This window comes from Melospiza melodia, chromosome 24 (assembly GCF_035770615.1).
Source record: "Melospiza melodia melodia isolate bMelMel2 chromosome 24, bMelMel2.pri, whole genome shotgun sequence".
NCBI lineage: Eukaryota > Metazoa > Chordata > Aves > Passeriformes > Passerellidae > Melospiza > Melospiza melodia.
This window is the reverse complement of record NC_086217.1, coordinates 9,676,608-9,689,122: the sequence shown is the minus strand read 5'-3', so window position 1 is coordinate 9,689,122 and position 12,515 is coordinate 9,676,608. Positions and strand designations below refer to the sequence as shown.

The window sequence follows — 12,515 nt, the reverse complement described above, 5'->3', positions numbered from 1 at the left end:
AATAACAGCAGCAAAAAGCAATACCTTTAAGTGCCTTGCACTTGATCACAGTGTTACAGATAGGTGCCCACTGCTCAATTTTACACAAGCTCTGATGACTCAGTAAACAAATACCTTGAATATGTTGCCTCTGTTTCATCTTCTGTATTACTGGCAAGTTTCCAGTTTGCCCTAACTTGCTGCTGTTGATGTAATCCAATTGGTTGCTGAGGAAGATGTGGTAGATGAGGATGGTGATGGTGTTGATATGGAATAGTGCCTTGACTGAGATAGGCATTATGTTCATTCCATTGCTGTAACCTGGCTTGTTGTTGCTGCCTTATTGTTTCCAAAGCTACATTTCCATGCATACGATCTATAAAAATAGTTTTAAAAAAAAATTTTATCTAATGCCCCTTTTTAAAGATCTTTATGTCAGAAAAAAAAAAAAAAAAAGAAAGAATACTTTTTATACAGTTTATTCCAGGGTCTATTATACACTAACTGCATTGCAGTGCATAACCTGGTTATTTAAATCATATGGAAAATCATATAAACATGAATCTTCTAATAAAGTGCTGAATATTCAAACATGCCTCAAGCAGCAAATTATGCTCAATGACATTACTTATGGAAACTAACCCAACAATGACCCAATTCAGAGCAATATGCCTGAAAAAGGTAAATACCTCCTTCATATTCACTTCAATGTAGTTATAATTGCACACTCTGAATTTAAATAAAGAAAAGTCACCTACCTAAAGTGTCCCCTAAGGGCATTCCTGATGGATTCTCTTCAATGAAGTTGTTCAAGTGGGTTGGCAGAACTGGGTTGTGCTGTGCAATAGGCCTCAAAGGATTACTGACTTCTTGTAACAGAGGTGGGGGGTGTTGCTCTGAAATCACAGCATCTACAGCAGGAGAATGTGGTCGGTGGGGAATGGGATTATTAAAAAAGGACTGGCTGGGGCCTGCCTGGAAAGCAGGGGAAAGCTGCGAAGGTGGTGGAGGCTGCTGATTCAAGTGATTATGCTGCTGAACTACCTGGCTCTGCTGGGGTGGCATTTGGTTGGGCTGTTCAGGCAAGTGATTTTGCTGTTGGTTTAAGAGGTTTTGCTGCTGCTGCTGCTGCTGCTGCAGAGGGTAGGGCTGCCTCGGGACCTGGGAGAGGTGCTGGAAGTGGCGGCTGGGCACCGCGAACTGGGAGTGGGGCGGGGTCAGGTGCAGGTTCAGCTGCCTGGGGGCAGGGTTGTCTTTGCGATGGAATTTAGCATTGGGGTAACCCACACTGGAACGGGACTCTGGGCTTCTCTGCTGAGGGGCTGCTTCTAAATCAACCTGCAAAAGGAGAGCGAAAGGCTTTGAGGATTTGCATTTAAAAAATTGAAATAAAGACATTTCGATTTGACTAAATGAATGACTAAACATAATGATGAAATTCATTAAGAGGGAGTATGAAATAACAAACAAACAAAAATATCCAAATCCATAAAAATAAACAAACAAACAAAACCAGATACCCAGACAAGGGAAACCCACCTGCTTGGATTCCAGAGGTTTCTTCTCAGGTGTTCGAATTTTATTGATTTCAGGTCCAGCAGTGTTTTCACTTTTACCTAAAAATATTTACAAAATTATTTTGTTTCCATAGGCAAATTATTTTTTTGGGATTTTTTTCCCTCAGACACAAGAAAATTAACTTATTAGTAAGGCATTTACAGCACCACAGACATTTAGTATCATCTACCTAAATAACACTTTCCCTTTAATCTCTACACTTTGTTCATTAATAACCACTAAGTAGTTCTCCCAGCTTAATTGCAAATAACATCAGCAGTACTGTGGAAGGGAGATGGAACAATTACACCCTCAACAGCCCTTCCCACCTCCCATTCCCTCTGAATCTCACAACATCCCAGTTATTCCATTTGTAATGGCAAATCCCATCTGTGGATCCCTCGATTAGGGAGGAAAGGGCGAAGCACAGAAAGGACGGAGGAAGGAAAATCCTTCCCACGATCCCATTTCAAGCAGAAAGTGCCCCCCAAAGCAGAGCAGCTTGCAGAGCCACGCCAAGCACTGACCATTTCGAGTTTGCTCGTGCTGCTCCTTGTCCTGGTGGGGGAGCTGCTGCTGTCCTATGCTAACGGGGGAGTGGTGGCCCAGGCCGTAGGGGATCGGGGACCCTCGCCCGTGTGCCTGTAACAGGTTCATGTTATATGCCATGGCTGCTTGGTGAGTAATGAGGCGAGGGTCGACGGCAAACCTACCCTGATACCCCGTCCACGGTACCTGTGGGGTAAACAAACATTAAAACAAAAATTAAAATTAAAAAAAAAAAAAAAGAGAGAGATGTGATCTGTTAAGGTACATAAATTAAAGGCAGTGATAACAAGCATGCTGGTGTTAGGTCAGTGGCAAGAGTTTTTCAAGCATTAGATGACCTGACACACTTACACACAACTACAGCTGGTGCTGGGAGGGGAGAGCTCTAAGGGCAGGCAAAACAACGACACAGATTTTTGAGGAGAACCTTGGGCAAAAATTTTTCTAAATTTTTTCAAAACCCATTCTTGTTTCAGTGGTTTTGAAGTTCAGAGAGAAAAGACTGATGGATAAATTATAGTTTAATAAATTTCAGATTAAACCCTTCTTAGTAAATAGAAATTGTGAAATTCAAGCAAATCCAAAGCCCTTTCTCCTGGTAGTTACAAGATATTGGGCTGTGGATCAGAGGGAACAAAGACAGGAGCCTCAAAGGTGAGGAGCAGACCTTGCAGCCCCCAGGGCTGGGATTCTGCAGCTCTGCACCCCCGGGCACTCAGTGAAGCTCCCAGGAGCACTGGTGGAACCCAGAGAGTGCCCAAGGGAATCACAGTCCCAAGTGTCTGTGCTACAGGACATGTGTGCTGCAGAGGCAAAGCAAAATCCACCTCCTGAAAGCAGCTACAAAGTCAGGATTTTTACAATGGCTTCGAGTTTATTCCTAAAAGGAATGCTAAGGAAGGCAGCTCTGCATCAAATGAGTTCAAACTCGTCCTGTAGGGAATTTATTAAAAGAAGGGAAATCTATGAACAAGAGGAGAGTGCAGGGAGTCATCCCCAACACTGAGGCTGCCACAGCATCCTTTAGTGATGGCAGCAGAAAACCTCCTCCAGCTTTTACCTTGGCTATGGAAACTGCATTAAACAAAGACATCATTTTATCTTCCACAAACATAAGCACATTTTACTTCAGTCCCTGCTTCTTTCAAGTGTAACAACTTCCATCCAATTCTTTTTTTAAATTACTATTTGCCCTTGAAATGTGCACTTTGAGCTTCAACTTTAGGCTACTATTGCATCTGTACAACCCCAAATCACCTCCAAGTCTCTTTTCAAAAGTAGCAGTCTCATTAGTACCTCAGTCTTCCCACTTAATTATTTAAAAATCCATCCTCAGGGAAGGTGAGTCCAAAATACTTGTTTTTATTACATTTCTTTTGATTGGAAACACATAAAAAATATATTAACCTTGGAACAATAAGACAGAGTTTTTAAATTACCTTGGTTTGATATTAATATAATGTGAGCAAGCATGACAAAGGTACAGCTGCTGGCCTTCTCATTGCATTTAAATTTATCCATCAAATGCAGATTTCTAGTAAGCTTGGAAAAAGGAAAATTCCTTGGCCTAGCAAAGAAAACCAATTTACAGCTGCAGCTGATCTAAGACACAAAACTGAAACTACAGCAAGTCCCCTGTTCAGCATCCATAACCCAAATTACAACAGAGGACTCATAATTATTGGAAAAAAACAAATTAGCTGTATTCCAACATTTAGCACTATGAATGGAATTAAACACATCTGCATGTGTGGGTTCCACATCCTTTGCACAGTCCTCAGGAGCTGTGTACAACACAGACATGTTACTCCACAAGCTTCTGCAGCCTTTGTTCTTTCCTTGCATTTTCCTCCTGGAATATGTTGACTGTGAAGGGTAAAAATAAAGCAGAGGCTGCTTCTTTAACGTGTGCAAATTTTGGTGGGACAGTTTTATTTATAATCCAAAATTTCATGCATAAATGTAGCCTAAAAGACGTGCTTAGAGATCTTCATTCTGTTCCCAAATGTCATTAAGGGAAGGGATTGGAGAGGAAACTGGTTCACTATGAGGTTCTGGAAGGGAAAAACATCCCATTATGCTTATTTTTCTTATCACTTCACTTCAGACACCTTGCACTGCAGACATTCAAAACTTGTAATTTAGGCTGTGTGATGCCAAAAAAGAGAAACAAACTTGGTGTGAATCACTGAGGTCTCTCCAATGATTAAGAACTGAACCAGGCAAATAATTCCGAGGCAGGTGTCTCAAGTCAGATGAGACAGATTCCACTGGTGTGCCTAAAACACACAAATTACATGAACATGAAATTGCTTTTAGCCTGCCTGGAGTTGTTTGGGGGAGCAAAGCTTTCAGGTCTTTATTTTCTGCTTGTCCTCTGCACTGCCACTCCTAAAGCCAGCAAAGCCCAGAGACTGGGAGTGCTGAAAAAACCCTGCAAGAAATTCACTATCTGATTATGCCATACATTTATGTGCCCACAATAACTGAGGTGGGGAGGGGGGAGAAACAGAAAATGAATTCTTACAGGCAAAGGCACAGACATGACCATATTTCCTCCATAGACAGCAGGTACATAGAGAATACTTGTCCCAGTGTGTGGATCTATCCTTTGAACAGGACTTGGAGATTTCCCCAGGTTGGGGTGAGGTCCCAGAGGAGGAGGGGGAGGAGTGTATGCTCGGATAGGATTTCCAATTAGAACAGAAGGATTGGGCTGAACTGAAAATAAAGATAAAAATAAAAGATATATATATACCAAAAAAAGAAGATTTATACACAAAAAGAACATGAAGATGACCATTTCTTTGTTTTTTCATCCTAACAGTATCTATCTTGATAAAGTAAGCATGCAACTCTCTAACAGCACAGGTCTGACACACCAACAGAAAGCATTAATCAAATCCTGTATTCCATTTCAAAAATTTGAAGAGGCAGAAAACAGGAGTTGAGATACAGAGAAACAGGTAGCTGGTAAGTGCATTAATGAAAGAATGTCCCAAACCAATTAAATATGCTGACAGTCAGGGTGGCTGTAAGCACTGATCAAAAATTAAAATAACCCTCCTTCCTTTAGCAGGGAAGACAAGCTCTAAACTAATGCTTTTCCAAATTAATAACAAAATTATTCAGCTGTTTCATGCTACCTTGCAAAGGTATGATCAGTAATATCTGGATGTATGACAACACAATTTAACTTCTAAGTGCCTCAGAAAGCAGTGCATGCAAAATGATGTCCAAACCCTTCTAGTGCAAACACCCTGGTACAGGGCTGTACATGATGAATTTCAAACACAGATATTGTTTTTACAGGTCAACAACTGTGTTTGTGTTAAAACTTTAAAACAAGTGCACACAACAAATATAAAGGGTGAGCCTCAGAAATATCAAATGTCCATTTAACAATCTGATTCCCACATGCAAACAACAAGTAAATGGCTTTCAAACAGAGAAGAGACCAGATTCTCAATGCATGTCACACTGCTGTCAGCTGCAGAGGGCTCAGGAAATCCCCAGGAACTGCAGAGGCACTCACCAATTCCATCAGGTGGGAAATGGTCATTCTGGTTATGATGATGGACCTTGCCCTTTAAAGGAAAAAACCAATAATAGTGATCTTTGCCTTCTTACATAAACCAAAGCTTTTTATTTCAAGTGAACGTGATAATTAAACATAAAACAGTTTTAAAGGAGTCAGCCCAACAATTTATTCTTACACATTCAACCATCCAGTTCCACCACCTGCCTATGAATTCACAAAGCTGGACACAAAACACCACTAATTCAATTAACCAGTGGGTCATTACAGCTCCCTCTGGGAAAACCCTCTCCAAGGCCTGTTATCAGATGCAAAGAGATTTACAGCAGGTATTCTGAGTTTCTTTTCTCACCATTTTATTTCCCCCTGTCCCACATCTTTCAGGAGCAGCACCACTGCAACCCTCATTACTCCTCTGCCACAGCAGCTTCAGTGGAAGCAAAATCCATTTTCTGCTCCAGGTTCCAGCTCAGGAATGCTGGAGACAAAGGAGCTGCCCCAGTTTTACTCAGGTGCTCTCCCTGCCCCATCTCATTTATCAGCTTCTGGGCTGTGGCTCCTCTGTGACTGCTCCCCAAAAGTGCAATACAGGAGAGGAAAGAACCCCAGTGCTGGGGGAACTGTCCTTCCTTGGTGAAACATCAGAAAAGGATTTTAACAAACCTGAGTTATCCCTCCTACTTTTCTCATGAGTTTGCAGCATCAACTAATTAGTTAATATTCATAAACTGTGAGCACTGCCAGCATGCTCTCAAGTCCTTTGCAGCACAGAAATACTTTACTTAATCTGGACCTAAGTACGTTCAGAAATTTAAAATAAATCTAGAAACGCTTTGATGCTGCAAAACTTTTCTTGCCCAGGAGATAAGTCTAGGCAGTTTTCCAGCACTCTGAGCAAATTAGTCAGGCTACAAAGACAGGTTGTTTGACAATGTTGACTCATGCATAAACCAGATTAAAGAACCGGTCTCCAAATTTTCCTCTCATTTGAAAAATGAATTATGGAAAAATAAAATAATAATTGCTTTTCATTGCAGCGCTTAAACAAAGGAAGCCTGTTTATTCAGCAGAGAAAGATTCAATCTGAAAACGTGGAGGAGCTGTAGCCTTAATCACTCATGGCCAGCACAGAGCATTTCTGTATCTGTTACAATGTCAGAGGCAAGCAGCATGTGCAGAGGTCTGACAAAGCTCTGCTCTAACCTGTCAGACCTGGATTTTATAGGTGCCATATTTTTCAAATTGAAATACCACCTACTTACATAAGCTTATAAGAAAATAATGACCTAAGTTTGTAAGAGGAGCTGTCCTGATCAATGGCAGCTTCAGGATCAGATTGGTAAATAAAAGTCAACTGGGGCCACCAGGAAGCTGGGGAAGGGAGCTGCTGCCTTTCCTTTCTCTTTTTCTCCTCACAGTCTTGAAGGCTTTACTATTTCATAACAGTCTCTTATGAAACTCAATTGTTATCATTTCTCAAAGATTTTCACACCAAGGTTCATGTCCCCACCCATCTCCAGCATACCTAAACCCACCCTAGAACTGATGGTGACTGACAACACTGGAGCACAAATACCCTCAGTTTCCTCTAAAAACTGGCTCCACCTTTGGAATATAAAAATCCACATTACATAAAGGCTCTCAGAGGAAGCCCAGACCAAGATTTAGGTGAGCGCAGGTGTTAACAGCCTTGTCATTCTTTGGATGCCCCTTCAGTCAACAAACAGGAGTAGAGGGAGTTCTCCAGAGATTTATCCTGACCTGTGATCCTCCCTGACTGCAGGAAATCTCTGGGGTGATGCTGCACCCTGCTTTAAGTGCCTGAACCCAGACCAAAAGCTGGCAGGCAGCGAGTGGGAGGCAGGGAAGTTGTAAACTCAGAGCTTAATTTGCTGTATGTGAACTACCCCAAGGGAAACTCTGGATTCTGGAAACTTTCCCTTTCCACATCATCACCTTCAATAAAGGCTGTGTCCCCATGCAGCTCCAGCCCTCCTTCCCTGCCATGCCTGGCCACAGGAACAGGGCACAAGGCACTCACAGCTCCAAGCTGCCTGCTCGCCTCTCAGACAAGACTCAAACATTTCCCCTTCTTTAAAATCTAAACAGCAAAGAGGTTTTTAATGCCCCTACATAAATCCAGGAGCAATTCTGCTGAATAAGAAGTGCTGCTTGTACAAAACCAAGACAAGCCCTGACTTGCACAATGTCCATAAACTCACCACAAAACATGACTGAAAACAGTTCTTTTTTTTTTTTTTTGGCTACAACATTTTCCTACCAGCACTAGGTTTTAATCCTTCATTTTTAATGTTAAATACTTTACTTAGGATGTCTAAAATAAGCAAAGCCACCCATCTGCTTTTAAAACTTGAGCAAAGGGAAATGCATCCCTGATCCCAGCTGTATTCTCAGAGTATCTGATTATTACCTGTGCTGTTACTGCACACACTCACTACCTATCAGTGGCATTCAGAGGAAAGATTTTATTTAGAATTGTGGTACAGGTGGTTGAAACACTTCAGATCTTAAGATGAAAATAGTGTTGGCAGTTGGAACAGCACAAGGGCTTAGTTTACCAACAAACTAAAGCAAAATAAACAGAGCTGTCTACTTACAAGGCTCTCACTTTCCCCAACACTCACTCCCCTTTTTTTCCTAAATGTACTATACCTGCATTTTCAAGTACTTTTTTTTTTTTTCATTTAGGAAACTAAAAGTATTAATAATGACATTCTATTATTAAGGAAAAGACTGAAGAGCTCATGAAAAATGAGAGTGCAGCAGTGGCTTTTAAAGACAATTTTGTAATTTCTGGTTTTCTGTAGGCCCAGTGTTTTGACACATGACTAGAAGCTTTAGAAATCTGGTGTTTGTTTCAGAAAGTAATGCATGCATCTTGATGAAGAAACCAAATGTTCTCCCTTACAAGCTCCCTTTAGGGAAGGACTGTCAAAGGGAAGGCTTTCCTCTTTGTATTAAAAAAACCTGTCGTAAAAATTTCATTTCAATGATACAGCCTGGAACAAAAATGCAAAGCTATGGGAAATATGTGCAGTTCTTCCTTCCTGTACACTGAGTTCATCACAAAGCTGACAATCCGTATTTCAGTTCTGTCTCTAAACACAATTTAATTAAATTACAACCCAAATGATTTTGATATAAACTACAAAGAATTATTAAAACAGAATTCATTACTAATATATCAGCCCCCCAAGAAAGCTCTAAAATTTTGTGTTGTTCTTTATCATCCTAAGGAAGCTATGTATTTTCATCACTTCTTCACCTGCTTTTATAAAAAGAGCTGATGAAATTACCACTCAGAGGTAATTTTATCTTTCTGTCCTCTTGATGCTAATGAAATCTGGTCTTCTGAAGGACATTATCACTGAGCTAATCTATGCAATAAACCAGTTTACAACATATTTTTAATTACATCAAAAATTATCTTACATAACTTAAGTCCTTGAATTTTAAATGTGATATTTAGACCAAACCAAATCCCTTTTGGCTATTATTTTGTTGGCTTTTTTTACTCCTTGTCACTGTCTGTATCAACCTGTTGTTTCTTGGGGTACAGCTTGGGACAGGGACTGGCTCTTGCTCATAGGGTTTAATCTGGTTTATCTAAATCTTGAATTTCCAGGGCTGAAGCTCTCCAGGGTCACTGCAAAACTGCCAATGAACAGGCCAGAGTGAGCCAAGGTGTGCTGCAGGAAGGAAACAAGGCTTGGACAACCCCAAGCTATATTGCTAAAAGCTTCACGACAACACAAGTCTAGAGCCGAGGATCCCTCTGGAATTTGCATTCATATCTGATTGCACTGATGCAATTTTAAAACAAACAGCTTGTTCCATAAACCTTTCATGCTATTTGTGCAGGTTCCCTCCCAGCTGCAGGCAGAAGGCATCCCCAGCACTCTGTACCTTTGGAGGTGACTGCTGCTGCTTGCTGGGGTTGGCTGAGTGCTGGTGCCGCAGCGCGCGCGGGATGAACTCGGGGGCCAGGGGGTTCAGCACGTAGGTTTTCTTTAACTCCAGAGCTTCCAGCTGAGCTTTGATCTGCTCAAACGTGATGCCATGCAGACTTTCATTCTCGTGGCACAGGGCAATGAACCTTTCCCAGAATTTCCTATGGAAATGATTTTTACAAACAGTGAGGAAAGCTCAATGGCTGTTATTAAAATGAAAACAGATTTAACGTAACTGTGGGACACTTTTATTGTTTGTGGGTGCTCATTTTACACACCAATCCATCCCCCCCGAGCCTGCTCCCTGCAGCTGAGCCCCACAGCACAGTGCAGAGCTCCCCAGTTGTGTGCACTCCAAATGCACACACAGCTCTGCCCATGGGCACCAGCTCACAGCCCTGGCTGGGTACCACGTTTGGTATCAATGCCATGGACAGCTCAACTCAGAACTTTTTCCTAGAAAACCAAAAACAGCAAACTCCATGCTTAAAATTCTGGAATGTATGATTAAAGGCATTTATTGAAGCTCAAACAGTGACAGGAATTACACAGATTCTCAGTCCCAGAAGTTGTCAAGAACATTCTCTGAATTTAGGCAGATCCTTCAGTGTAACAAATACCAAAGCTAACAAAAAACAAATACAAAGGGTTTTGAGATATGCCCTCAGAACCACTCTTGTGAAACACTTCAGAGGCATGTGAAAATTAATATTTTGGGGAGTTTCTAGAGATTCTTTGAGATCCTCTAGTGGAAAACAAACAAAAGCATGAACTTTAGTGCATGTCAGATTTTTCTATAACATACAGAAGTATTTTTGAGGTAGAAATACAACCATCAGATGATGCATAACTTCTCTATGAAAATTCTGTTTCCAACTATTTGGAGGATGGAGGGGCTTTTCAAACCATGCAATAAAGAACATTCCTCCTTGTCTTCTGCTTTCTCAGGACATATCTTTCTACTGTTTTATAAAAGAAAAGTCTTTTTTTTGTTAACATCCATAGCAGGATCTACACAAAATTTTACACTTATGATTTTTTTTTTCACCTCAAAGGAACTTTTTGGGTGAAGTTACTGAAGCTTAAAAGTTATTTAATAAGGTCTGAAGATGTCACTTTAAAAAAAACCCAACAAACCTGACTGTGCTGTCTCTTTCAAAAATATCAAGGGTAAAGGTGTGCCTGACTATAACTCCTGCTTGTTCACCCTTCAGTAATAAGGTCTGGCCTATCAGCAAACTCTGTTCTTTCCCCAAAACCTGCAAAATGAGGAACTGCAGCAGACTAATTGTACCAGCAGTGTCACATTCTGCTGAGTAGCTGACTTTGTGAGAAAGAACAAATGTCTGTCTTGCACGAATACTGTGCTGCTTGTGATGTTTTTAGGAATTCAGAATTGTTTTCCCTAAAAGCCCATTTCTGTTGTGATTTCATACAGGCAAGAAATGCTCTTTTAAAATTCAGGATGCAAGCTGGCCCTTTTTCTGCATTTTGCTCTAAGGCAAATAGATCCTGCAAGGTTTTAAATGAGAATTAAAAACCAAAATTAAAAGCATCACCAGGATGCTTTAATGATGGAATTCCCTCTGATTAATCAATTCAGTCACCAAACCTACTGCCAAGTAGCCCAAATCCACTGAGACCCATCCACTTTTGCTGAGAATGCCCCAAGCAGTCTCTCTACACATGGAACACTTGTTCTGGGGTAGAAGAACAGAGAATAAAACCCTGCTGCCTCTGAGTGTGCTCGGGAGTTTAAAGGGGGTGTCTGCCAAAACAGCTCTGTCTAGTCCAGCTGGAGCACACAGGAATGTAATGATTACCCTGGGCATACTTCACAAAGCTCTCTACAACTATCATTACAGTCTTGACTCATTTTGACAGGTATTAGAATATTTATAAAATTCAAGTACACTCGAAACTTTTTTGAGGTCTGTTTTTCCTAACGAAATGTCACTTCTTTCAGACTTCCCTACTCCTGTTGGACTGAAAAAGAACCATCTTCCCAGCAGCCTCCCTGAGCCCCTCCAGCACTATTTTCAAAGAGTGAATGTTCAATTATTCAGTGAAACAAGACAATGGTGTATTAAAGGGAAAGCTCGAGATACATCTTAATAAAGTTCCAGTGCTCCTTGTTTCTTAATTATCTTTCAGTTTTATAATTTGGAGCAGCTCTACATCTATAAACAGCTGCTGGTCTTCAAAATGCAAACCAAATCCTCAACTGCCAGCACTGTAATTTGTTACCATGCTGACAGCTTGTATTTTTATTTTATTAAGTTTTTGCACACTCTATTTCACATACTTTGAAGAAGCTCTTGGGAGGCACAGGGGCTCCTTCTCATCGGCTCATTACATAAACTACCCCTTGCCTAAAAAACCTAGCCAGGTAAGGGAAAAGTGAATTAAACCCACAACAATTATTCCTCTGTCAGTAAGATGTTAGCAGCCATTTAAAGCAGATCATTGTATTCATGTACAGACACTCCTGACATGGCCCCAGCAGGGAAGTGGTGAAATTCAGGTTATATTTCATAAATACAGAAAACAAAGGTTTGAATTGCATTTGGCTTTTTCAACTCTAATCTTTGAAAACCACATCCCTTCTCAACACAGCAGCAGAAGCATTGCTCAGGAAAGTAGAACACAACATAGATATAACAACTAACATGTATTTTTAGCTTTATTTTAATAATGTAGTCGGTGCACTGTTTCCTCTCTTGGAGAATAAGCTGCAGGGTTTATCTCTGATCATCTCGAAATTTCAGCTCTTCCATCCAAAAAAACCCTTTGAAGAACAAGAACTCGGAACCTTTAACATATCATTAAGTGTTTACATATCTCAGCATTTTTCACATTTCTTCATTTAGGTCTATAAAATGTAAATCCACTCAAATCTTAACAAGTTTTTTCCAAGTGTC

General features: G+C 40.7%; 1 protein-coding gene across 6 annotated transcripts in view; it reads right to left on the bottom strand.

Moving 5' to 3' along the window:
• HELZ (helicase with zinc finger) overlaps positions 1–12,515 on the bottom strand; it is an 88,021-nt gene that overhangs the window by 9,645 nt on the left and 65,861 nt on the right. For all 6 annotated transcript variants that reach the window (XM_063176064.1, XM_063176066.1, XM_063176065.1 and 3 more), the window contains 7 exons: positions 9,551–9,755; positions 5,621–5,672; positions 4,613–4,806; positions 2,064–2,271; positions 1,519–1,595; positions 738–1,317; positions 115–355 (listed from right to left, as the gene is read on the bottom strand). In XM_063176064.1, the coding sequence (XP_063032134.1) occupies positions 115–355; positions 738–1,317; positions 1,519–1,595; positions 2,064–2,271; positions 4,613–4,806; positions 5,621–5,672; positions 9,551–9,755 (1,557 nt within the window). The remainder of the gene's footprint in view (positions 1–114; positions 356–737; positions 1,318–1,518; positions 1,596–2,063; positions 2,272–4,612; positions 4,807–5,620; positions 5,673–9,550; positions 9,756–12,515) is intronic.